Source organism: Alligator sinensis, unplaced genomic scaffold (genome assembly GCF_000455745.1).
Source record: "Alligator sinensis unplaced genomic scaffold, ASM45574v1 scaffold65_1, whole genome shotgun sequence".
In the NCBI taxonomy this organism is placed as follows: domain Eukaryota; kingdom Metazoa; phylum Chordata; order Crocodylia; family Alligatoridae; genus Alligator; species Alligator sinensis.
Window position 1 is genome coordinate 1,227,216 of NW_005842037.1, and position 26,105 is coordinate 1,253,320.

The window sequence follows — 26,105 nt, forward strand, 5'->3', positions numbered from 1 at the left end:
TATGTTTCTGTGCATTGCCCCTACAACTCTGCCATTAAACCATGCAGGGTTTCTTTTGGTCCCCTTTCCATTTATTTTTTTTTATTTGCAGTATGCATTTGGTCTATGCCTCCAACATGGTGTTCTTAAGTAGTTCCCATGCTGCTTGCAAGTTCCTCACCTCCTTATGGGGACCCTTTTAACTTCTGTCTCACTAGCTTTCTCAGTTTAGTGTGGTGTCTGTTTTTAAAGTTGAAGGCTACAGTGGTAGATTTTCTTGTCTCCCCTCCTACATGCATGTCAACCCAACTGCACTGTGCTCACTATTGCAAAGTGGCTCAGTAACATTTTCCCTTTGCATGAAATCCTGTGCTGTATTTAGGGCTATGTCAAGAATAGCCTTTCCTCTTGTAGGTTCCAGGATTAGCTGCTCCAGGAAGCAGTCTTTTATAGCATCAAGACATTTGGTCTCTGTATCAACAGAGACTCTGGATTCTTATCCCATTGCAAGGACTAGCTTCTATAACCCCTATGTTCAAACCCACCTTTGCCTCTCTCAGCAATGTCCCTCTTCTTATTCTTTCCTGTGCTTTCCCTATCCTTTGTATTTAAATCACTTTATTCTTTTCTGTGTAGTAAATTGCTGCTCTCTGCAAGTCAATGCACAGCATCTGATGAAGTAGGCTGTTGCCTACAAAAGCTTATGTTCCTCTGTAAAGTTTGTCTTTAAGGTGCTACCCGGCCATGCCTTCTACCTGACTTCATTTTGACATGACTAACTACCTCTCTCCAGTCTAACCTTTAGGCCGGCATTTCTCAACCCATGCGTTGCGACCCAAAAATGGATCACGAAAATGTATGAAAGGGGCATGAACAAACTTTAGAAATGGATTCTCCTTTAAAAGAGAAAAACATAGGAAACTGTGGCTTTTCCCTTGTAGGCTGTTAGAGTTCCAGCTTTCAAGGGGCTGCTTGGGACCCTCCATGCCCCTCTTGCCCCACACACCCAACCCCTGCCCCACATGCTGGGGGGTAGAGTCTGGGGGTGGGGGGCAGCGGGTCAGGAGTGAGGGGCACTGGGTGAGGACTGGCCATCAATGTTTACAAATGGATTCTGGTCCAAAAAAGGTTGAGAACCACTGCCTTAGGCAACAATGGGATCTAATCCCCAGTCCCAACTATCAGACCTCCTGCCATGCCATACATGTATGGCTGTGCTCAGCAGCTCTGGCCAGGCTGTCAGGCATGGGGAAATTAGAGGCTCCTGGCAGGAGGAGCTTAAACATTTCCCCCAGTGGGGATGTTAAACCCTGCACCTTCAAAACCCGGGGACTGGGCAGAGACTCCTTGATCCAGGGGTCCTGGTGTTCTGGGACCCCAGGATCAGGCAGCAGCAGCCTGATTCTGGGGTCTCCATAGGCTGTGATACATAAAAATTGCCTATGCAGTTGAGCAATTTTCTATGTGTGCAGTTGTCTGATATCCCCAGTGCCCAAGGACCTGGGATCGTGGTGAGGCTCCTTGATCTTGTGGTCCTTAGGAGCTGGCAGTGTCAAAAAACCACATGTGCTACTGGTTTGCACATGCAGTTTTTAAAAGTCCCAGAACACCAGTGCCCTGGGATCAGGGAACCTTTCCCTGATCCCAGGGTTTCTGTGCACCAGGGATGTCAGAAATCTAGCTACATGTGCAATTTTTAAAGGTCTCAGCACCTGGAGACTGTGGGATCAAGGAGTCTCTCCCCAATCCTAGATCCAGTACCCCTTGGGACTTTTGAAAATCATGCATGCAGCTGGGCTGCACACACTTTTTTCTGACATCATCTGACATCAGGAGTGGCTCCCTGATCCAAGGGTATCAGCATGCCAAGACCTTTAAAATCTCCATGTGCACTTCCTCTGCACACCTGCTTTTTGAAGGTCTGGAGAGCAGTGAGTCCAAGATCAGGGAGACACTCTCTGATGTCAGGCTCATGGCAACCCCCAGCTGCCTCTAAGGATGGGGGTTGGAGGCCATGGAGTCCAGAAACCAGTTCTGTCCGCAGCCTGATTGGTTAGGAGACAGCTGTGTCCCAAATACTGGGACTGCCCCATGCTGGATCCCAACACTTAACTGAGCGTCAGAATCTGTTGTAGGTTAACCCTAACCTGCCACATGTTCAGCTTAGGATGTGATACAAATGAGCTACAAAAAGGACAGCAGTGGGCAATTATTTGGGCTGGCAGGACACATAGGGAGTTTTGTTAAGCTGTTGTGAGCCAGGTCAGCATCCCCTTTCCCCCTCTCTCCCCCATACAACAACTCACCAAAACTCTCTATGTGGGATGAAACCATGAGTAGGCAGGGAGTGGTGTTCAGGAGCAGGGTGGGGGGGTGAGGCCAGGATAATGGGGCATGATCACAGGGCACTGACAGCATGGGTCCAGGGCCTAGGGCATAGCCACAATCCACTGCCCACATACCCCTGAAACAGGTGATGGTTCTACAGGCAGGGGTGTGCAGGGAGCCCCAGCCCTACACTGTCACCACCCTACGATCCTTGCCCCAGGCGCAGCTCTCCATGTGGCCGCATGCCCTGGCCACATGGTTCCCAGCCAGTCTCTGTGGCCACCTCAGTCCTCCCTGGATGCTAGCTTGGAGCCATGCAGGCAGGGCACATGGCCAGGAAGCTGCCCTCCAGGGCAGGGAGCTGTATCTGGAGTGAGGGCTAAGATCATGGGCCAGGGACAGCGTGGAGCCAGGGCCACGGCAGAGCTGGTATCCTCTCCCTGCACACCCCTGCCTGCAGAACTCGTGCCCGTTGCAGCGGCATGCAGGCTACATATTGCGTCTCTGCTCCAGGCCCCAGTCCTGTGCTGTTACAGCCCCAAGATCCCAGGGTCTCCCTGGTCCTACCCACCCATCTTGCTTCCAGATGTCTGTCCCGTGGCCGTATCATGACCAAGTGCCCTGCCCGTGTGTGTGTGTGTGTGTGTGTGTGTGTGTGTGTGTGTGTGTGTGTGTGTGTGTGTGTCTCCCAGCAGCGGGTACGGGTCAGGGTGCCCCAGCAGCAGGGCTGAGTCCAACAGCAGCAGCCAAAAGTAGCTGCTGCCTCCCAGGATGCCATGCCTCCCTGGGGACAGCGGGACTGGTCACATGCACCATGGCCTAGGTACCCCCATGCCGGGGCTGGGAGGGGCCAAGGGACCTGCCATGCACCAGGCAGAATCACTCCGCACAGGCCATATTTCGCTCACCCCTGGGTTACACATTATATGTGGAATATATAACCTAATTTGTGGCTTATTTGCTGTATTATGACATCATAAATTGATCTGAACATGTGGCTGGGTTACTATTTAAGGTGCGATTAATAGATTAATCAAGTCTTAAATGTGATGTGTGCCAGGAACCTTAGTGTGTGAATATCAAGGTCAGATCTCAAATTCAGTTTTCTACATGGCAGCACATTGTGAACCACCTGAGCACCGGTTTAAATCGTGAACCACCTATTTAAAAGGAATCAGCATGTCTAAATATGAGGTAGTTATGATTGTGTATAAGCTTGTTTCTTTAGAAATGTGTATTTGCTGTTGTTGCAATGACTATAGAACAAAATGGGGCAATTCTTCTGTTTCAGAGAACTCAAAAATGCCACACAGCAAGCTAGAATATTTTTGACACTGTCTATTCCTATTTGAAATCTCTATGTTTATTTTGAGAATCTTGTATATGTTTGCACATCTAATGGTACTAATTATGTATAACATCCTGATACAACCTTAAAAGGATTTCACGGCGCTGCAGCACCCTGTTTGAGAATTACTAGTCTGAAGTAAACCCTCCAAGACAGGAACTATTCTTAGCTGTGCACTGAGGTCACTATTAACATACGTTTAATAAATTATCCATCTAATTGAGTCCAGTATCAAAATAGAGTTAAAAGATTGATTTTTTGCATATCAGCTCTATTGCATTGGTTGTTAAGTATTTGGAAGCCATGAGCAGTGCCCAGGGCTCCTGTTAGCTCAGAAGCTTTCAGGAATATTGTTGTACCAGTAGAGCTGAGCTCTATATTACAGGTGGGAACTCTGTCAGCTCCATACAATTTGAAAGTTTGAATATTCAAAGTTTCCATTCCCATCTGTTACATGTTGGCTGTGTGTTCTATAGGCTTTTTGAAGGGAATCAGCCCCCTCCCTTTCTTTAATTACTGCTGTTGTTGTTAAATGGAAAACTTAGGAACACTGTGGCAATTGAACTTTATTTATGGGTGGTGCAGTGTTTTATGTTGTCTATAGCAGTTTGCACTTAAAGGCACACTTTCAAAGTTGGCAAGCATAGAATCAGACATACCAGCTGTGTTTTAGTTTGCAGGCACATATGCAAATTGTGTAGTCTCTCTACTTCTGCCTGTTTCTTGGCTCAGTTATGAACAGCCATGTGCAGAATCTTACACAAACTTGGCTGTTTGAAACTATCAGGATGCTTGTACATTTTAGTGTCCTGTTTACTTGCAAGAATTTAACAACCAAGTAAAGCAGTACTAATTCATGTGTTTGTACATTCTCTACAATGGCAAAACCACTGCCCCAGGGGTTAGTTATTGTAGAATCCTTTAGCAGAAGAGTTTCAATTTTATCTGCTGCTGTAAAGTCTCTCTTATTTCTTAGGGTAGTGACATTATTCAAGGTTGCAATATTGTCCTTACATTCAGTTCCTGGAATCAAATTCAGGCTAAATTCCAAGTTCTACACATGTTAGCCCTTGTAGATGTTTCTAATCTTCTGGAATAATTCTGGGAAGGCTTCAGGAGAAATTAATCACTAGAAATTGGGTGGCCAATGCCCTAGTTGTCAGACTCGCAATAGATTGCTGTATGGGTCCTGTAGGACAACGCCAGTGCAGTCTGCTGCCACTGAAGGATTCATAATGGAAGAGCAGGGGCTTTCCAGAGCTGTTGTGTACTCCGGTAACTTCATGGCACCTGGCTGGTGCAACAGAGGGAAGCACTTGCAAACTAATGGTTTCTTTGGAGTTCAGTCAGATAAGCTTCACTGGAGTCCTTGTATGTGCCTTTTTAAAGCACATGCCTTCTCTGCTTTTTGATCTCCAATTCACAAAGGTGGATTCTAAGCTTTTGAGTTGAATCTAGGGTCATAAGACCATGGGGTAAAAGGGAGGAATCTGGGTTTTCTGGGGCAGTTTGAGGAGAAGTCAAGCAGAAGGTAAAAGAGCACTGAGCCTGAAAGGGAAGGATTGTTTAAGAAAGAGAGTGTCCCTTGGATGAGAAAAAGCTTCAAAGCCCGGGGAGGGATTTTCTGAGCCTGGAGGGCTTAGGTAGGCCCGTAGTTTGAAGAAACTGAGCATGAGCCAGAGGACTCAATTGGAAATGAGAGGGATTAGGTTAAAGAGCCAGGAGTGGGCTCTTCTTGCCCACAGCATTTTCAGCTTTGGCATTTTTGAGCTGAAAGGCAGTTTTGAATGTAAGAGCCAGGGGTGTAACTAGGGACAGAAGAGAAGGACCCCGGCCCCAAGCTGTTTAAATGCAAGAACCAGGGCAGGCCAAGCACATGGTGACAGCAGCAGCACAGCTGGGAACTGTTCTGTAGGTTGTAGCGTAAGTAAGACTCCTGCACTCTCTGCTCTTGGAACTATGTCCCCCCTACCCCACACCGACCTCAGAATCACCTGCATCCCCCATACTTGGAAGTGTGCATGCTCCACTTCCAATCTGAGAACTGCTTCTCTGCCCCTCCTCCCCCCCCCCCCCCCCCCCCCCCTAGGGTTTTTCCAGGGTGCAAACTCTGCTTGTTAAATCTGTTTGGGAGGGTCACATTGAAATGGTTGAGCCTGGGAAGAATGGAATTGGGTGACGTTGGGTTCTACGTTTTTGAGCTGGAAAGAGTTGAGGATCACTGGGGAGATTTGGAGCTGGGAGGGAGCTAGGTTGGACTGGCTGGTTTGAGTTGGGTGAAAGTAGATTATTTGGGGGAGTAAGTTGAGGGGAAGAGAAAGGGAGAAAGCAGCAAGTCAGTAGAAGAGGGCATGAAATACTGACATGTATGGCTGAGTTGCTAAATAAACTGGAGAGCATACCGGGATGCTGGGAGAGTCTGATTTAACTTAAACCAACAAGGGGTCTGGGACAGACATTGCATAAACCGGTTTGAGCCAAATCAGTTAAGTCTGATACTACATTCAACCGGGTTTATCTCAAACCAGTTTCAGCCATTTTTAAACTGGTTTATGTGCACTGAACATCTGTTCTGTTACAGGTTTAAACCAGTTTCTCATCACTTAAACCAGTTTATGTGTAATGTCTGTCCCTAGCCTAACAGAATAGAAGCTCAGTGCACATAAACCAGTTTCAAAATGGTTGAAACTGCTTTAAGATAAACCTGGTTGAATGTAGTATCAGACTTAACTGATTTGGGTCAAACTGGTTTATGAAACTTCCTGGTTTAAGTTAAATCACAGTCCTCCAGCATCGCAGAAGGCTTTGCAGCCCTGGGCCGGGCTGGGCTGTTGGCTCAAGAGAGCAGGGTTGGCTCTGCCCCTCTGCTCCCTAGCTGGAGCAGTGAGGACTAGCCTCACTGGCTGGCTCACTGCCCCCTCCCCAGAAAACTCCAGCTGGGGTCTGGGGCCAGGGAGAGGGATTAAACTCTCCTTCCCCTGAGTACAGAGCTGCCCTGCTCTGCCAAAACTTAACTGGCTGTTACTGTGGACTACAAATCCCAGAGGTACCTGGAAGCAGGAAGAAGACGTGATGAATAACCCTGCAGAGTCCTGCTGCTGTGGGTCTGAACTGCAAGTCCCAGAGACCTTGGGGGAAACAGGAAGAACAAGTGAGCACACAATCCAGGCTGCATTTATAGCTCTTTTCATTTATAGTTTTTCAGAAAAAGAACTATTCTTGTTAAAGCTTTTATTAATTCAATGCTATTACCTTCTCCTCCAGACCCTGCCCCCCACCCAGGCAGAGCATGGGCTGGGGCCTGCCCATACCCCCTCTGCTCCAGCAGGGAGAAGGGAAAAGTCTGGGAGGTCTCTCTTCCCTTTGGAAGTGGCTGGCAGGCGAGCTCTAGCACCTCCCCTCCCTGCTTCTGGCTTGAGCCACTGTAGGCATGTGCTGCATTTCCTGAATCAAAAGTGATTTCTGTTCATTTCCTTATTGGTTCAGTCTCTGCAGCTTAGAGTAACCTGCAAAGACTGAATCAATTCAGCCTTGGGCTTTTTGGCTGTCTGTACTTAGCCTCTGATGTCACTGGTTAATCTCTTTCCTGATCTCCTCAGCACCTCTTTCATTTCCCAAACCTTCATTCATGGCACCTTCATGAAGTGTCCCTGCTTTTCCCTTTTTAAATAGGCACCTCTAATTTGGAGTGTTGTGAGCTGTATTTCTGGATTACCAGACCCATCTAGCCAGGGATCCATTCTAGCTGTCTGTGCACATATTTGTGATAAAGGAAGAGCCTGTATTCTGCACTAGAATTCCATTTTCTATACTTGGCCAATCTGGGCAGAGTTAAAGTGGCCATTACTTATTTTTCAGCTGTTATGGAACATTCCAAGATCAAGACATCACTATGAAATATCATTTCATGGTAGGTTTTATGTTGAACTTCTGAAGCTTCCACTGACCTTTTGAACAAGAATGCTATTTAATTTTTAAATAGTTGTTTTATTATTAAACGAAATTCCCAGCTTCCCCCCACAAATGTTGCTTGCATTGTACAACACCAGCTTACTCCATTCCAAAATATGTTTTTGGTAAATTCTCACACTTCATTAAGCATATTAATATTTCCTTTATTCCGGCTCTCAAGGGAAAATTATAAACACTGTCAACAATTTGGGCTTTTCAGCCTCCATTATCAGGGTTTGCTTCTTGACAACGTTTCTAATTTTCCCACAAGATCTGGAATGAAAAACGGTTATTCTGCTTAATGAAGCATGAACAAAGCTAGGGTACAAACATTATGTGGTATTAGTAAAAATGAACACAGATGCTAGTACTGTATGTGTGGCGTACTCATGACCTTTACAATCACAGGAATAGGAAGAATAAATAATGTTACTCCCCTATGATTGCTAATGGTCATAGCCAGCTGTAGGGCATCTCTAATATTGTTCCTCTGCCCTTTAAATAATGCAAATATTTCTCTCCAATCTTTGGGCTTTCCTTGTTGCTGCTCCTACCTCCCCCTACATCACTGAACCACCATCCCAATCCCACTTTCTTTAAATAGATCCATAATAGTCTAATACTGATCCCTTCCTGCAGATAAGGAGGTTGAGGACAAGCCATCCTTGAAGTGCATAGACGACATTTAAACCAATAAGTAACCCCTCTGAAAATTGGTATTGATATTAAGAAACCATCACCCTATCTGGGAGACAGAGGTCTGGGTTAATCATCTGCTTGCCATAAAATCTGAATTAATGAAAATGCCACTACAGTTAAGGGAAATGGGACTGCAGCATAGAGAAAGGGGTGAGACAGACACAGGAGGATCAGATGCTAGTAGTGGAAAATGTAGGTCTCAAATGCATTGGTGCTTTTGGTATAGAACATCAGCACTCAAAATGCCTCTCCCCACAGGACCTCTTACTGGTACCAGAGTGTAATCAAAGAAAATAAGTGTCAAGAGCATTCCCATTACCCTATCTGATGAGCCTGCATGGGTGTAAACAGGGCTGTCCCTGGTGGGGGGATGAATCTGGGCGACCATTCTGGGCCCCGTGGAGCTGGGCAGAGCAGCCACGGAAACTCTGAGCTGCTACCGACTTCATGCCTGGCTGCTCAGCACACCTCCCCACTGCCCTGTCACTGAATCCAGTGCCTCCAGCTACTTGGCACCCCCGCCTGCCCCCCTGCTGCTGAATCCACCACTGGCTTCCTTGTGTCCAGGGGCAGGGCCCTGCACAGGCTGATTTGCCCCAGGTCCTGCACCCTACTCAGGTTGTCTCTGGGTGCAAAACAGGGGGACAATAGACTGGTAGAACAGAATAGCAGAGGAAAGCTTTCCTACCCCAGAAACTGCCTCCCTTCCACTGCTAACTGGTGGCTTTACACTGGAAGATAGTAGAGGTGCACTGATACATCAGTCCGATAATGGATCGGTAGCGATATAAAGAAAACTGGCTGTATCGTATATCAGTCCAAAGGGAATGATAATTTGGCCAATAAATGCCCGTGCTGCTTGCAGCCGCAGCTGCAGCCGCAGCCGCAGCACAGCACTCAGGCAGCAAGGAGCATAGCCAGCAGTGTGGAGAGAGGCCTCCAGCTGGTAAGTCTTGTGTGGTTGAATGGGAGGAGGGAGGGAAGGGGTGTGGGGGGGCAGTTCAATGCCCCCCTGTGGTGAGGGAGGGGGCAGGGGCAGGCATTGTTCAGGTTGGGGGGGCAGAGCCACAGCTCGTGGGTGGGAGGTGGCTCCTGCCATTGCTTGCACTGTAGGAGGGCATGGGAGGGGGCACATGTGCCCCCCCAGATCTGCATGGGGTGGGATGTGCTGCAGCTGGGGCTGCATGGGGCTCTTCTCGGCGGGGGCTGTGCTCAGAGCAGGCACCAGCAGTGCTGGGAAGATGCTGCATCCACCCCAAATTTCACTGCCACTCTGCTCCCGGTGCTGCTGCCGCCAGCTGCCTGGCACAGCCCCGTCTCTCCCTGGCATGTGGGTGAAGGCAGGGCGTTGAGCCAGGGCTGTGCCAGGTGACTGGCGGCAGTGGCGCTGGGAGCGGAGCAGTGGTGAAATTTGTGGTGGATGCAGCATCCTCCCTGTACTGCCAGTGCCCACTCTGAGCCCAGCCCCTGGCAAGAAGAACCTCGCGCATCCCCGGCTGCAGCCTGCCCTGCCCCAAGCAGATCCAGGGCCACACGCCACCTCCCCATGCTCTCCCAGGGTGCAAGCTGTAGCAGGAGCTGCCGCCCCCCGCATGAGGTGCGGCTCCACCTCCCCCACTTTGCCTGGGCAGCACCTGTCTCTGCCCCCTCCCTCACCATGGGGAGCATTGATTCACCACCATGCCCCTTCCCTCCCTCATCCCCTTCCATCACACCAGACTTACCAGTTGGAGGCAGCTGTATCAGAAATCAGATCAGTATCAGCCGATATGCCTCCTTAAATATTGGCTATCGGTATCAGCCCTAAAAATCTCTATCAGTGCACCCCTAGCAGCCCCTTAAAACTTCCCTGACCAATGACCTTTTATGCAAGTGATCTTGGGAAAAACACTGAACTGGAAGAGACTGATTAGGGAAGTCCTGGAAAGGAGAGTTGTGGGAACTAGGGGCTGTGCCATGGTAAGAAGATGGCTGTGGGTGTCCACATGGCAGGCGAGACATGATAGTTCTTCTAGCATGTTCACTCCTTTACTCCCTGAGAAAACCCAGACACATTTAGCATTTCTGTATTGTTGCTGGGAGGAAGTAGAGTGTGTGTCTGATGACCATCAGAAGTTTTCTCTGTGTAGGTGACAGTTATTAAAGAATTGACTGTTAAGCATACAAATACAGGAAAGACAGCAAGATATGTTATGTGCAGCAAGAGATACTGTCTGAGAGTAATGAATATGTTGCCTTCAGAGGACTGGATCTGCTCTAGTCCTTATACCTATTTTCTTCTGTCCTATGCTCGTTTTGGTACACCATACTTATCATTGTAGTGTTGAGGGTTAATGAAGAAAAGTAGGTGTGGAATCCCTAGTGCTGTTGTGTTGCTCCCATTGTCAATGAAAAAAATTGTGTAAGACTCTGAAGTGATCTATGTGAATAGTGTTGCTACTTAAAACACAGGTCTTTAAAAAAGGAGGACTGGATTCTGTTACCAGCTCTGCCTCAATCTTCCTGCAACTTTGGGCAGGGTATTTATGCTAAAATTTTCAAAAGTAGCTACCAATTTGAATGCTGAACTTGAGATATCTCGTCCCTGATATTCATGCTGCAGTTCTCTTGGCATTCAGTGGTGCTCAAAGTTTCTGAAAATAGGCCCAAGGAGCACCCAAAATAAATTACTGATCATTTCTAAAATATTGTCCTTAATATCTCTCTGCCTCAGCTCCTTGATGAGTAAAAAAAGGACAGTAATTCTTTTTGTGTGTTGGCTTTGAGAGGTTTGGTGAAGCTAAGCTACATTAATCATTCCCCAGCTTCCAGTTACACTGTACATGCTATGTTATGAATTTAATGTAATGCAGAGGACTGAACCAGCTTTTGCCTCCAGGACTAGAGACAGACATCCAAAAAGCCTGAGCCTGAATTGATTCAATCTTTGCAGGTTAGTCTAACCTGGCTAGGTTTGTAACTGGACAGACATTCTCTCTAAATTGAGGAAATTCAGGCACATGCCTGCAGTGGCTCAGGCTAGAAGCCAGGGGGCATTAGAGCAGCCCTCCCTTCATTCCACAGCACTGAGGTGAGGGGGGTGTGTGGCCAGGCCCAGGCAGGACCTCTGATTCGGCATGTCTGCCTGCACCATCTCAGGCTTTTTCCTGCTGGCTGCTCAAGGGGCGGGAGTGTTGCCAGCCCCCAGCCCCCTGCTAGCACTCTGAGGCAAGGGACTGTGTGCAGTGTATGTGTCTGTTGATGATACAGAGCTTTTCAATATCCCTCTCCCTGCTTCTTTATACTGTCTGCAGCAAGCTGACAGGCAAGCAAGCCAGCAGGGAGCTGATAACAGTGTTTATCACCTCATCAGCAAAACACTAGCCTCTCTCCATTAGTTCAAACTCTTCTTAAACAACTTTTTCTGACAGCTGACCTGTTGATTAGCTCCCAGAAGCCCTAAGTGGTCACTTTCTGTCTGCCTGTCCCAGTGAAATGGGAGATGAGCACACACAGACACCTCTTGTCATTGGCTAGCATACCGTGTGCCTAGGTTCCATAGGGCTAGGGTCTGTGCAGTGGGATGGGGGATCCCTGCGTGTCCAGCAAGTAGTGAGGGGAGGTAGGGCAGGGGGAAGCCAGGCAGACCCTTCTGTACCTGCAGTCTCTGTCGGAGCTCCAGCCAGGGAGCAGAGGGGAGGGGCCAGCCTTGCTATGGAGCAGAGGGCCCTGCCCAGCCAGAGAACATGCTGGGATGCTGGGGGAGTCTGGTTTATCATAAACCAGCAAATGGTCTGGGACCGACATTGCATAAACCAGTTTGAGCCAAATCAGATAAATCTGATACTACATTCAACCAGGTTGATCTCAAACTGGTTTCAGCCATTTTCAAACTGGTTTATATGCACTGGTCTGTTACAGGTTTAAACCAGTTTCTGATCACTTAAACCAGTTTATGTGTAATGTCTGTCCCTAGTCCAGAGGATTGGAACTTCTCTAGACCTTATACCTTATAAGCTGGTTTTGACATACTGTGTTCATCACTGCAGTACAGGCAGCCCCTGCTTAGCGTTCCTAATTGGTTCCGGAAAAACCGAGAGCTAAGTGAAACAGTATTAAGCAGAACCCATTACCCCATAGGATTTAATGTAAATAAAGATAATTGGTTCTGCACCACCCACCAACCCTGCACTCCTGCCAGCCCTGGCCAGGCCACTCCCGGCAAGGCACCACGCGGGCTCTGCCAGGGAAGGCATCAGCTCCTCCCAGCCTTATTGTTCCCCTGCTGTGATGACCCCTGCCAGCCCACACCCACCAGCTACCAGTGTACCTGTGCATGGCCCAAGCTGCCCCACACTGCCCGTGGGGCCTGAGTTGGGGCTCGGGTGCGGGGTAAGTAGTGGGGCCATCCACCTGCCCACGCCCTGCTTTGCCCAGGGGGGGCACCCTCCAGGGCACCCAGCACAGGGACAAGCCACCACCGCCAGATAACTGCAGGTTCAGGGGTGGGGGAGCTCTGTGGGCTCAGCTTGCACTGGCTCAGGCCCTGCACTCCTGCCAACCCTGGCCCTGGGCTCCACACTCCTGCTGCCCTGCTGGCCCAGACCCCACGCTCATGCCCTCCAGCTGCCCCTTCTTGCTGCTGCCACCACTATTCCCCACCTGATGGCCACTCCAGCACCACATGCCGGAGCAGACCCTATCCTCCTGGGCCCTGCCAGCCTGGGCTCCAAGCTCATGGACCCCACCCTCCCCTTCTCACTGCTATCGCTCTTCTCCACCTGCTCCAGCACCACGTGCCAGAGCGAACCCCAGGCTCCTGCCACCCCTCCCTGGGCTCCCGCCGGCTGCCACTCACCACTTCCCTTGCCGCCACCACCCCCGCCACCACTGCTTCTTCCCACGCCCCCACTGAGTGTTATAGTGAAACACACTCAGCTCTGAGTGAAACTAGGTAGGTATTTTAAATGAACGTTATAATGAAACTGCGGTAAGCGAAACCGCGTTAAGCGAGGGTTGCCTGTATCTGAGAGCCTTCCCAGCAGCAAGCCAAGCAATGTAACTAACATTTGCCATGTGTTTGTTCTCTTATCTTCTACTCATGGGGAGAAGTGTGTGTGTGCAGCAGAAAGTTTGGGTTTGGATTTTGATTTTTGCATAATTACACATGCATGCATGTACACACGCGCATGTGCACTCACGCACATGCATTCACACACACACACCCCTATATATTTGTTAAAGAAGGTAAGATCAAAAATATGCTCTGAACTTAGAGCAGAAGTTGGTGTGATTATGGTGATTCTTAGTTTGTGCTGGGTCTTAGTTCATGAAGTTTATTTGGAGTTCATTCCACAGTCTTGGCAGGCTCTGAAGAAACCTGTATCGTATCCTTGAGCCTGCACTACATCTGTGTGTCCTGCTGTGGGTGAATGACTTCTGGCAGGGGTCCCTGCAGCATATAGGTGAAGGCAGCAGAAGGAGGAGAATCACAAAAAGAGAAGATATTTTTTTTCTCCCAGGCTGCCCTTCACTGCACAGTGTCTCAAATTTCATTCTGAAAGAGGATGGGAAAGGCAAACGAGTGTATCTTTTGTAGATCAAAAGTAATACATTTCCACTGGATTCTAATCTGCAAATAGTACAGTGAAACAAGCTAGGAAATATTCTCCCTCCCTAGGAAAACTTTTGTAAGGAAAGTGGTCTTTTGGTCAGTGGGTTGGTAGCGGGATGCTGGTGGCAGTGAATTAGCCACAGTAAATGTCTCCACATAACTGAGCCTAAAGTGAAGTAAGAGGAATTTCCCCTCTTCTCATTGCCTATCCTCTTTCATTACTAGCTCCTTTATGCTTCCACTCAGATTTAAGTGCAGCAGCTGTGGTTTTTTTGTTGTTTTGCTTTTTGAAGTGCACATCCAGTCTTTAATGTGGACGGTGGTGCTGAAAATCATGATTATGTTTATGTAAATGCCAGCTGCTTTTCCTCACAGGGTTTCTTGAAACTTGCAGACGGCATTGCTGCTTTAATAGCATATGTTGACTAATGAAGCTCACAACTGATATAATTTAATACATTGTTTTAGGGGGTCCCCCCCCTTAGAATTAGACATATTAAGCAAGAGGCAAACACTGAGCCTTGGTTTCAGCAGCTTAGGGAATGCCATTTTGCTAAAGGAGTAGTAGGAGCAAGAGGACCTGGATAGACAGAAGAATGAAACTCTTTCCTATGGGAGGTGTTGCATGATAGCTGCACACACAAGTAGCGTGGCTTGTCAACTGGTTGAAGAGAGGAATGCTCAGTATGGGAGAAGACAGGGGTATTCGGGGGAAGGAATGCATTGCTCTCTAAGAACTGGTTCTGTGTAGCACTGGATTATAGCATGATGTGATCTTTTTTGATCTTTTGAGCTGTTGATTTAAGGATTACGAGTCTGTAGAGGCAGAATCACAAAGTTTGAGGGATTGGTTAAAAAAACTCAGTTAATTTTGCTCTGATCACACGTTAGGAATTAGGATCTTTTATAGCTCAAAGCATTTTTATTGGTTTTTGTTAAAGAACCATGCGCTATGACAACAGCTGAAAAGCCAGAGCAAGCATTCATCTTTAAAGTGAATGGGATATGGAACTTGTGGGTGCCACCAGGCAATAGGAAGACTGCACTTTCTGGGAGACACTGTGGTATCTATTTACTACACTAAACATACTAACAATAAAAATACAATGAGGTATCCAAGTTTCAGACAAAAGAGTATTGTGTATGTTTCAGTGGATGCTGCGCCTATCCTTTAAATTAAATTACAGTATAACCTCATCAATCCGGATATCAAATATCTGGAATTCTTCAAAATCCAGAACTTTTTAAAACTACACTAGGTTGAGGAGTAGCAGTGGCCAGTCCCAGAGCAGCGGAAGGGGAAGCTTGCATGCGGCAGCTGCCACTGCCATCTACCACCTCACGCTGCCGCTCCTGGTGCGGCCGCTGCTCCAGATTCATGAGGTTATACTGTATTACTGAAAAAAGACAGAGCTGCTAGCAGCCTCCCCCTCCCTTCCATATACAGCCATCAAAAGCTGCGGAGCGCATGCAGCTAGGCTTATTTTATGTAAGCCTGTTTGCCTGTTCTTATTGGAGTAGTATATCAAGAACAAGAGTCCTTTTGCTTGCGACCTAAAGTTGACAAATGAAAAGGTGGCCTGCTATTTAACTGAAGAAACATTAACCAAGCAAGGTTGTTATTAGCATGCAGAAAGTAATTTGACTGCCTCTGGGAGGTTTTAATCAAGCCTTGTGTACTGATTGAGATGCACTGCTCAAAAGTGGGAAAACTGATTAACAAATAAAAAAAACTAGAATGTTTTTCATGCAAACATTCATCAGTGTATCTTATGTAATTACATAGCCAATAAATCAACATAGTGTGTAAGTGCTTCAGTCATGGTGTAAATATCTTAATGACTGGAACATCTTTACACATGAATAATTTATATCTATATGATTCATTTTTCATATCCCTACTTTACTTCTGTATGATAAACTAATCCTTCTCTGTCAGGGGATATGCACTTGATTATCACTTTCTGATTTCTCTTTCTTGTGCTTATTTTTCTCAGTTAGACACACTCCATTTCGTCTTTTCTGCTTTCTGTAATGTTGTTATCTTATTTATTCACCTTGTCTGCCTTAGTTTGCTTTCCCAATGCATCTTAACAGACATCTGGGAAATAATGCCAAGGCATAAGCTAATCTTGCCTTTAACAAGTAACTTTGCAAGCACTGGGGCTGTATCTTGAAAAACTGACTCAGTCTCATCAGATATTATTAACGTCTTGTTCTCTCCTCTGCTGCTGAGAGGGAACTATTCATTATGGAAAGAACTTGTTAGATGGCCCAGTGCTCAGTGAAAGTTCATCACTTGCAGCACTTTTTTTGGTGCAGCCTTTCACAACAATACTTCTTATGAAAATTGCTTGGTTCTGCACATAGTGTTATGAGATACTGATGCTCAAAAAGCATTTTTGTAGCTCCAAAAATCAGTGGGAAGAAAAGCAACAAAGAAAAAAATGTGCTATGAGCACAGGAGTGGGCCTAAACTCCAGTTCCACTTCTATGGGGAATGTTTTCTTTGACTTTCAGCTAATCACACAAAACAGAATTTTCAAAAGTATGCTTTTGGAAGCAAAATAGGACAGCTCTATGCCCTGGACAGGGGCATGGCAGCCACCAAGTGCAGTGGTGACTATTTTTGTACCCTGCCATCTCCCCAAAACCAGTGTCAGGGCTACTGCTCCACTTGTCTTCCTCGCTTCCCCTTTCCCCCATCCTTCCCTGATTATGCTACTGCATTTCAGTGCTTAAATTTTTGGGGAGTTCAACTTGGGGCCCTTTTGGTCTGGTTTGCAAAGAAGCTAAGTGTCCTTTATTTCCACTGATTTCAGTAGTGGCTTTGGATATTCAGCACCTGTACAAAATCCACTCCTCTCCCCCTCCCCCCTCCAAGACTCACCTGGGCAGCAGCTTGAGGCACCCAAAATTGGTGAGTGCATCTGAAAATTTTCTTCTTTCCCAGTTCTCTGTCTATGTTCAGAATAATACTGAAGCATTTCCCAGGGGCTTGTTGAGGAATAATTAGGTAATGCTAATTATCCACCTAGCACCTTTTACTTCTCTTTGCTTCCTCTCTTTTCTATATACCTTAAATCTCTGCATATTCTCCTTATAAGGCACACCACACCTGTGTGCGCACTAGTCTACAACCTTAATATTTTGGGTTCTATTTGTTATCCATGTTCATTTTACCCACTTTTGATACTTTGGTACAGTAGTACTGTACTCCATTTCACATTCTTCCTCTTCTCTGGCATAATTCCACCTTCCGTCATATTATGTGCATTGGAAATATGTTGTAAATTATTTAAAATTAAATAGAACATCCCATTGCCTCCTTTCCCACACCTATTTTAAAGCCCACATAATGAGCCCCTCATTTCAGTCCCAGTTACTTGTGTGAAAGGCAGTCATATCTAAAGGTTCACTTGCCTTCCCCTTGCTCTATGGGCCATGTTCCCTCCTGCACAGTGGAACTTCCATTGATTTTACTCTAGTTCTAGTTTTCTACTTTCTTCACTGACTTGATGTTGTGAGACCAAGGTTAAGACCATTCCCTCTGTCCTAGTTCCGAGTGTTCTTGTTATAGCCTTGAAATGCACCTTCACATAATCAAATTTCCTGCCACTTACCTCATTTGCTGATTCATAAATAATGATTGGCAGGAATTCCCTAGTAGTTTAGTTTTCACCCTATGGTCACATGCTTTGTTTTGATACTTAGAAAGCAGCCTATTTTCCCCCTTGTTCTGACTAACAAGCTTTTGTCTTGGGCTTAATTAGCAATTCAACACCAATAAGAATGAGTCACGAATAAGAACTCTTTGCCAATCTTTCTTTCTGCTTTGTTTAGTGCTTTCTGCCTGCTATTTGAGTTGAGTTACTGTCTTTGAAATGTGGGACAGTTCTTCCCCTATGTCATGTACAGGGTATTTATTATAGGTATACCCCAGCGTGGCTCCCTATGCATTTCTTTTCTTTGAATACATTAATCTTAGTATTTCTAGTTGTCACACTCCCTTTCTGTTCTCCCTTTTCTCCACAACTGTACTTTCTATCCTCTCTCCCTGCAAGGTCCCTGATAGTTCCTCTCTCTATCCGATTTTCCTTTACCGTCTTTATTTTGTTACTTCAGCTGCTGATTAAGGTCCTCCCCTTCACAAAAAATGGAACTAGCATTCACATTTATGCACTTTTAATCTATTCACTTCAGACAGATGTGCTATTCTCACTCAGATATAGGAGCATTTCACAATTTTCTCAGCGTTAGTCCTTCAGAACTAGCTAATCTGTGTCCCAGCTGAATTTTGACTTTGCATGCTCATTGAGCCATATTGCTAGTGCACCTCAGATGTGCACCTTGCATGTATGCCGCATTTTCAGCAATAGTTTTGCCCAGCATAAACTTCCAAACACCCACAACAACCAAATTTACACAGCTACACTTAATTTAATTCATTCCACATCCAAAACATAGGCATACCCACTGATTCCATAAAGCTACATATGGCTCCTTCTGGAAATCATTTGCTGTCTAAAGAAATAATAGCATCTGTGGAGATTTTATGTGGAAAGAATATGAATTGGTATAATACTGAAGCGGTTTTTTTGTCTAATTTTAACAGATTCAGTAGCAACAGCATCTGGACCATTGCTAGTTGAAGTTGCCAAAACTCCTGGCACTGCTCTTGGGGTTGCATTAACTACCTCGATGTGCTGCAACAAACAGGTCATTGTCATTGACAAAATCAAATCTGCAAGTATCGCAGACAGGTGAGTGCTACAGGACAGCCTGCATTACAGGTTCATGCATCCATGTTTATCTTTATTTTTGTTTTTTTATTTGTTTTGTTTTGATTGTTTGTTTTAAAAAAAAAAACTTTCCTTGATATTTTAGATAAGTTTGCCTAAGGAAGATGCTCTAAAGGCAATTAAAGCTTAAAATTAACCCATCTTGGCAGACAGTTGCCTGTTTTAGGGATTTCATGGCACCATTTACTTTTGCTCATTCCCACCTCCCTTAATTACAGAAAAACAACCCAACCCCAATGCACTATAGGTCATGCCGTAAATGAAATACTGTTCTCTGGCATGTCTCAGTCTGTTTGTATATGCTGTGACATGCAGAAAATGTAGAGGTTTGCTTGACTGTTTTAAATGTAATCCTCCAGCTGTGATTAACATTAAAAATAAATATCTTGCTGGAATTCTTAAAGTCAGTCCCACAGTGTGAAACAGCTGTCAAAGTAAGTAAATTTTGAGGCTTTGCAACCTTGAAGTGTTCTTTTAGGATGCATCATTCATTCTCATGGCACAGTGAAATGGAACTCCACATACCTGGATTTCTTTCCTATTAATATTTTAGAATACCACTGAGGTATTAGAAGGACTGGCTTCCTTATTATGAAGTAATTTTGCAGTATTAGATGGGGAAAATCACCTTTTCAGTTCCATTTGAAAAAAATCCACCATATGCAGATAAGGTTATATTTACATTGGAGAAAAAATTGTTAGCTGTTTTCCCCTAGAGGCTCTAGTCTCTATATGGGAGCTGTTGGATCTTTAAAAAAAAATCCCTAAGGACTATGTTTCAGCAGCAGATTTCTCCTGCATGTCTCCAGTCATCCTTCCTTGTAATTTCTCTCTAGCAATGGTGCTGTTGGTGGCACCCACTTGTAGCAGTGAGTCTACAGCTCCACTGTGGGCTTTACCCTACAGCAGACCGTTTGAGAGTGACGGCCATTGATCCAGGGGCGCTCTCCAGTTCAATGGTGCAGGATGCTTTAATTTTCTCCCTCTGTTTTTTTCCCATTCCACAGGGGGTAACCAATTAAAGGAGCTGTCCACTTGACTGGTACGTCGGGATGCTGACTGCTGTGTTTGCATTGCTCAACTCATCCAGTAGCCAGTCTCTTGAGTGCAGCAAGACTTAGCAGCTAGCCCCTAACCTCCCCGCCCCCTCACCCCACTCCTCGAGTCACCATGCTAGCCCTGGTTTCATTATTTGTTTGACTACTGCATAATTTCATCCTCATTTACAGCTTTTGTACTAATACATGTTTGAATATGAATAACTCAAAAAATGATGAACTGGGTGCTTGTGTGAGGAATATGAGCAAGTTAGCTAAATCTCCTTAAGCTCTTGTCATTTTATTCTGCTGCCATTCACACATATATTAATAGTCAGCTACCCCATTCCAGTTCTGTGAGTGATGTCTTGGCATATACTGCATTTACTGACTTGTATTTAAGATTTGTACTAATAGACTTAAAGTTTAAACAGTGAAAGTTCCTATGGATATAAGAATTCTTCTCTTAAAAAAAGCAAAAAACTCATAGTTGTCATGAGCAGTTTGAAGGCTGGAAAACTTATATTCCCAATAAGGAGCATACTTCATCATGCTGAGTTTTTCTCTATTTCCACAGATGTGGTGCATTGCATGTAGGAGACCATATTCTGTCCATCGATGGCACCAGCATGGAGTACTGTACATTAGCAGAAGCAACACAGTTCTTGGCTAATGCAACAGATAATGTCAAACTTGAGATTCTTCCTCACCATCAGACTCGACTGGCACTAAAAGGGCCAGAACACGGTAAGGGGATGTGTAGTCCTGGGTTCTGCCTCTAGTCTTACTTAATCCTTTTCACGTCATCTACCATTGCTGAGGTACCTAGAAAATGAATGTAAAACCAATTACTACATACTATTATTTTCCAGTTGCCCAGATTGTGTTCCTGAAAATTTCTTCTGCAAACTGCGTGCTGTGTTTTGTTTTGTTTTATTTTACCACAGATTACCCTCAAAGAGCCTTAAAGATGAGGGGTAAATACTTCTCATTTACAAACATAAAGAGATTTGGGGTTTATACTTTTGTAGGCAGATGAAAAAAAAAATCAAGCTAGGTATTTATAAATTTAGTGAATAAAAAAACCCTACCATTACCAGTTTTTGGCAGCATATTCACTTGGAAAGGTGTTCTGAATGAATGACTATAGATTCAGCTACTTTCTGTGAGCTCAGATAAGTTCTTGACACTTCTTTTCCAAGTACTCAAAAATGCACAAAAGGAAACAAAAATTGAATTTCCCTTATTGATAAACCAATCCTTACCTGCTATATTTCTCAAAGGTACTTATCAGGTTACTTCACTACTCATTTTAGATGCTTATCAACAGTAGTTTTTGTTCATGTACAGTTTCCTCAAAGTCTCTGCCATTTTCTAGTTTACTGCTTCTTCATATTACAAATGTTATGCCAGGGTTTAAGGAAAAGTCCTCCTTTTTCACGTCTAATGAAAATAAATTTCTGATCCCGAAAAAAAATGGAGAACATTTATTCATTACAAGGAGACCAAATTAAACACAAGAAGTTTCATACAAGGTAGCCAAACTCACTTCTTTGTCTTCTGCTGCCCCATAAATTTTAGTATAGCAGTAAAACAGTCTAGGATGGAATAGCTCAAATTATTAATGAATTTACCAAAGCCATATATTATACATTTTTTACAGAAGTCTCATAGACTCTAAGCTGTCTTTCTGCAATCCAAGCAAACTTAATTTATATTACTGGTAACGTTCAACCTCATAAGGAATTATTATACCTACCCACAGTACAACCAGAGAGAGAGGGAGAAATCAAAGGCTGCCAGATAACTTCTTGCTGGAAACAGCCTTTTTAATTAATTAGGGCTCATAGCAGCCTTAATATAAGGAAAATCCACTGCCCATATTATCCTTATCAGATGTTAATTTTTATGCCATGGTTAAAGCTCAGAAATCACACAGTCTGGGTAGAGCATCAAAAGAAGAATCAATTGAATTTGATTTGTGTTAAATTTGATGCATTAAAATATATTGCCTCACTCAGGTTGTTACGAGTGTTTCTGTGATTTTCTTGGTCACGTCATCCTCCTTGCTATATTTGTTTTTTTCATAAAGCACTTTGAGGTTACTTCTATTAGATGTAGATCAGTGAGCTGTTCAGGCATCAGGCTATTGTACTGTGAAGAGAAGCTAAATGGTTCTAGCCTGACTCTGGAACTGAATGTCCTAATTTCAGTACAAGTGAACCTCACATGGCTTCTACAATATTGTTGGAAAAACACGTTTAAATTTAATTTTCCAAGTCAAATATGTTCCTTTCCTTTTCCATTGCCTCATCTACCCTTTGAGTAATGGCACTTCCCACTATGTGGGCAACCCCTACTTAGACATAAAAGCTTTGATGTATTTAGCCAGTTATAAGATTAGCAATTCTGTAACAAAAAGTAGAGAAAAATTATAACTTTTTTTCTGTCCATAGCAGAGTTCATGTGCTGAATGTAACAGTGTTTGACAATACAGCCAAATCCTTACCCTGGTTGGTTAATACAACAGTGCAGCCAGCAGGAAATACAGGTTCCACCCTGCAGTATTCCATCTTGTTCAGAGTGTACAGGCCACTTTGTACAGAGTAGCTCATCTCTAGTCTAAAAATGAGGTATCTTTAATCTGCTCCACTGAGCTTTTGGCCTGTTGGCCAACACATCCTCCTTACATCCCCCTTCAATACAAATGTTGGCCACCCTGCCTCATTAAGATGCATCCCAGACTTGTGCTTATGAGAAGAACTCAAACATGGCCTAACTTTTATCTAGGAAGAAATAATTCCTCTGAGAATTTCACTGCACAACAATAAATAGTGACATTGGATTTTTGCTGTGATTTGATTATCAGACCCTAAGATAGGATTTTTCTGCTGATGGCTGAGAGAAGTAGTTTATTCCCCAGGACAATATAATGCCAGTGATGGATGCTGGCAAAATGAAAATGTCAAACCAATAAATTGAGATGACTGACGTGTAAATCACTTCATTGTGGGAACAGTGATTTATGGTCCCTTTTTTAATATATATGAGTACAAGTAATGCGGGTAGAGACTTGCAAAGCTTTAATTAGTGATCATATATATCTTGATAATGTTTTCTTAAGTATTTTTCTAAAAAAAGTTTTAATCAAAGCTGGTACGGTCAGAGGGAGATGAGAAAGACTATTCTATATATTTTTTTAAAGCCATTAGAAGTATTATTTCTGAGATGACAAAAAGTTTCCGTCCCTGACTGCCAGTGAAGGGACAAAGCCTGCTTGCTTGTTTGCTTATTTATTTATATGTTTATTTATTTATTTATCTTTCAAAGTGCTTTCATTTTTGTTGCTTTTTATTTATGCAATTCAGTTACCTCTCCCTCTTCTCTGGTCCTTTTTGTTTTCTGATTTCCTGTCATCCCTTCATGCGGGCAGTGAAGGTTCAAAGGAGCAACAGGCAACTTGCGTGGGATTCCTGTGCCAGCAACCACAGCAGCCTCCTCACCTATCACCATTATAACACCTACCACCCTGACCATTGCAGGATGCCAGCCTTGAAATGCCAGAAAACTCCTCCTCAAAAAGGCCTTCGTAATGTTCCACACTTTTTCCTCCTGACATTTTTCTTTCCTTCCTCCTCCTCCTCCTCCTTTTTTCCCTCCTCTCCCTCTCAAACTTTTTTCATTTCAGGCACTAAAATCTTTCAGTTTTATGGTGTCACTTTTTTCATAACATGCCCTGCCAAGGTCTTTCTGACATCTCAGGCCTCTTTTTTTTCTCTGCAATCAACAGCCTTTGTAGATGGAGAAAAGCTTTAACATTTCCAGGTACACAATTTGTCAGCAATATGACTAGGTCATTAGCTTTGAATACAAAGAATGGCCTGCAAAATTGATATCAGAAATCACCTAGCAAGAAGGCATGACTGGAGTCAATGTGTCCAGGCATATTGATTTACATTGCTTCATGGTTGTGTATCTAAAATACTTTTTTTATGTACTTTGCTTAAAGTAAGAGAGAAACTCTTTAATTTTATGCTTCTATCTATAGTGTGTCTGCTACTCTCTAGGTACTTTCATAGCTTACAGGGCATTGAAATTCTGGTTGTGATTTTATCTAGGGTCACTTACTAAGTTTGAAAGATGTTTTTTGTTACTAAATACACACAAATCATTTTTGTGTGCCATATACCTTGTCTGATTCATTAGTGAGTTACAGGCATGTACTACACTAGTCCCTGAGATAGAGTACGATGTGCCAAGTATTCCATTTCTTACAGCAGCTTTGGTGTCTTCATCCTTCTCTCCTACCTCCATGAGCGCATACAGCCTGAGTTCCCTGAACATGGGGACCCTACCTCGCAGCCTCTACTCCACCAGCCCACGCGGAACAATGATGAGGCGGAGAATGAAAAAAAAGGACTTCAAAAGCTCGTGTAGGTGATAACAGCATGTATTTGAAATGTGTGAGAAATAGGGGTTGGGGAAACAAAATCAGAGCCCAGGCATAAAGTAACTATAGTAAAGAGAAGTAGTCAGAGAAGGACCATTATTAAGGTTTCTGTGTTAGACCTGGGAAACAGGAGACAACAGTGTACGTAGTGTTGTTGAATACCCAAGAGTAGCATGAGTTGAATACATCTAGCTTGAATAACCACTGTATAGGTGTATATATACCATGTATAGATTGCTATATTAATAATGGATATATTGTTACCTATATATACTATGTAATAATATAATTATATATATAATTTCCCTTGGGAATAGAATTCATAGTTAAACATTCAAATATAGACTCTTGGCAGATTCAGCTTTCCATTGTTGTTACCCCAGCATCATAGCTATTCTAACTATAGAACATACATTTAAAGATATATGCATGTTTTGGTGGATGGTGGGAAGTAGAAGATAATAGTGAGGACTGTTTTATCAGATTGCAGTAATACAGTTCCAAAATTGAAGTTCTGACGAAGATAATTTTCTGTAAAAGTTACTTTAGAGTTAACAGCACCAAACTATCTTGGATGTTTGCATTGATTAAGTCATGCACCTATTTGATCTTCACAGCTACAGTTTTTATTATGGGTTTTATTTTATTTTTTTTTTATCAATGTCTGGTTCAGGAATGTATTTCTTTTCTTGAGGGGGAGAGAGAGATTGTGCAAAACCAGATTAGCCATTAGCTTGGAGATCACAGCTTTCACCAAAGATATGTGAGAGAGATTTAAGTCCCTGCTCTCCATGATTTGGAATGGAGACTTACACAAGGGTTTCCCATGTCCCAGGCAGGTGTCCAAACACCTGAACTATTACTTGTTCTGGGTGAAGGGTTCTCATTTTTTTTCTGCTGAGGTTGTTTCACTTTATATGGAATTTTAAGTATTCACCAGGGCAGAGAAAGAGACTATGTGACCTAGTGTTTAGGCCACTTACTTGTAATATGGGAGACTTTGGTTCAAGTGTTTTCCCTGAAATCTCCTGCAAGGATTTAGACCTGGGTCTCTGATACTGAGCTATTGAGTAGTCTGGGTGGGGTCGGGAACACACTCGATTTTTCGCTCTCATTTTTCATGACAGTCATTTAAGAAGGTCTTAATTTCATCCCATCAAAAGAAATGCCAAATGCTGAAATCATTATTTGTTTTGTAAAACAAAATTCCTTTTTTCCAGTTAGCCCAATAAATAGCTTTACACTTGGGTGAACCACAGAAAACCTACATGCACGTATCAGTAATAGCATGGGACTCCCTTGGAATGCAACTCAGTGCTTTTAAAATCAATAGATAACTCTTGATTCCAGGATTTTGCTTATTGCTATTCACAGAATTTTAAAAGGCATCATACGTGAACCCACTGGAATGACAATGACAAACAAAACTGAGGAGGGGAGGGCATGTTTCCAATAGGCAAGACACACACTGGCTAGGATTCTTTAATCTCTTCCCATCATGTCAGTTATTTGAACACAATTAGCTTTTTTTTTTCCTTTGATAAAAAGTATCTCAGGGATACAGGTCATAATAGAACAGCTCCCAAAATTCCTGTGTTTTAAAACTGTCAGGATAGAATTACCTGGATGCTCTTGCCATGGCTAAAATTTTAAAAAATAAGGTAGACAGGTAGATAATTCACCTTGTGCTTACACATCCCCCAAGTCCTCAAGTTAGTAAGTTTAATTATCTAATTTTTTTTCGTTTTTGAGTTTATAAGACTATCTAAAACCAAAAGAATTACAAGAATCATTATAAAAATGTAGACTCTGGAATAAATATGCAGAAAAGAAAATCATCCAACCTCATCAGAATAAAGTCTTTCCCAGGAGCTCACCTAGCTGACCCATCTACCCCCCCCCCCCCCCCCCCCCCCAC

At 44.0% G+C, this 26,105-nt stretch overlaps 1 protein-coding gene across 15 annotated transcripts in view; it reads left to right on the plus strand.

Moving 5' to 3' along the window:
- GRIP1 (glutamate receptor interacting protein 1) overlaps window positions 1–26,105 on the plus strand; it is a 432,091-nt gene that overhangs the window by 339,100 nt on the left and 66,886 nt on the right. For 9 of the 15 annotated variants that reach the window (XM_025202800.1, XM_025202799.1, XM_025202791.1 and 6 more), the window contains 4 exons: window positions 18,514–18,661; window positions 20,315–20,484; window positions 23,171–23,326; window positions 24,015–24,170. In XM_025202800.1, coding sequence (XP_025058585.1) covers window positions 18,514–18,661; window positions 20,315–20,484; window positions 23,171–23,326; window positions 24,015–24,170 — 630 coding nt within the window. The remainder of the gene's footprint in view (window positions 1–18,513; window positions 18,662–20,314; window positions 20,485–23,170; window positions 23,327–24,014; window positions 24,171–26,105) is intronic. The other 6 variants (XM_025202796.1, XM_025202798.1, XM_025202805.1 and 3 more) reach the window with 3 other exon arrangements.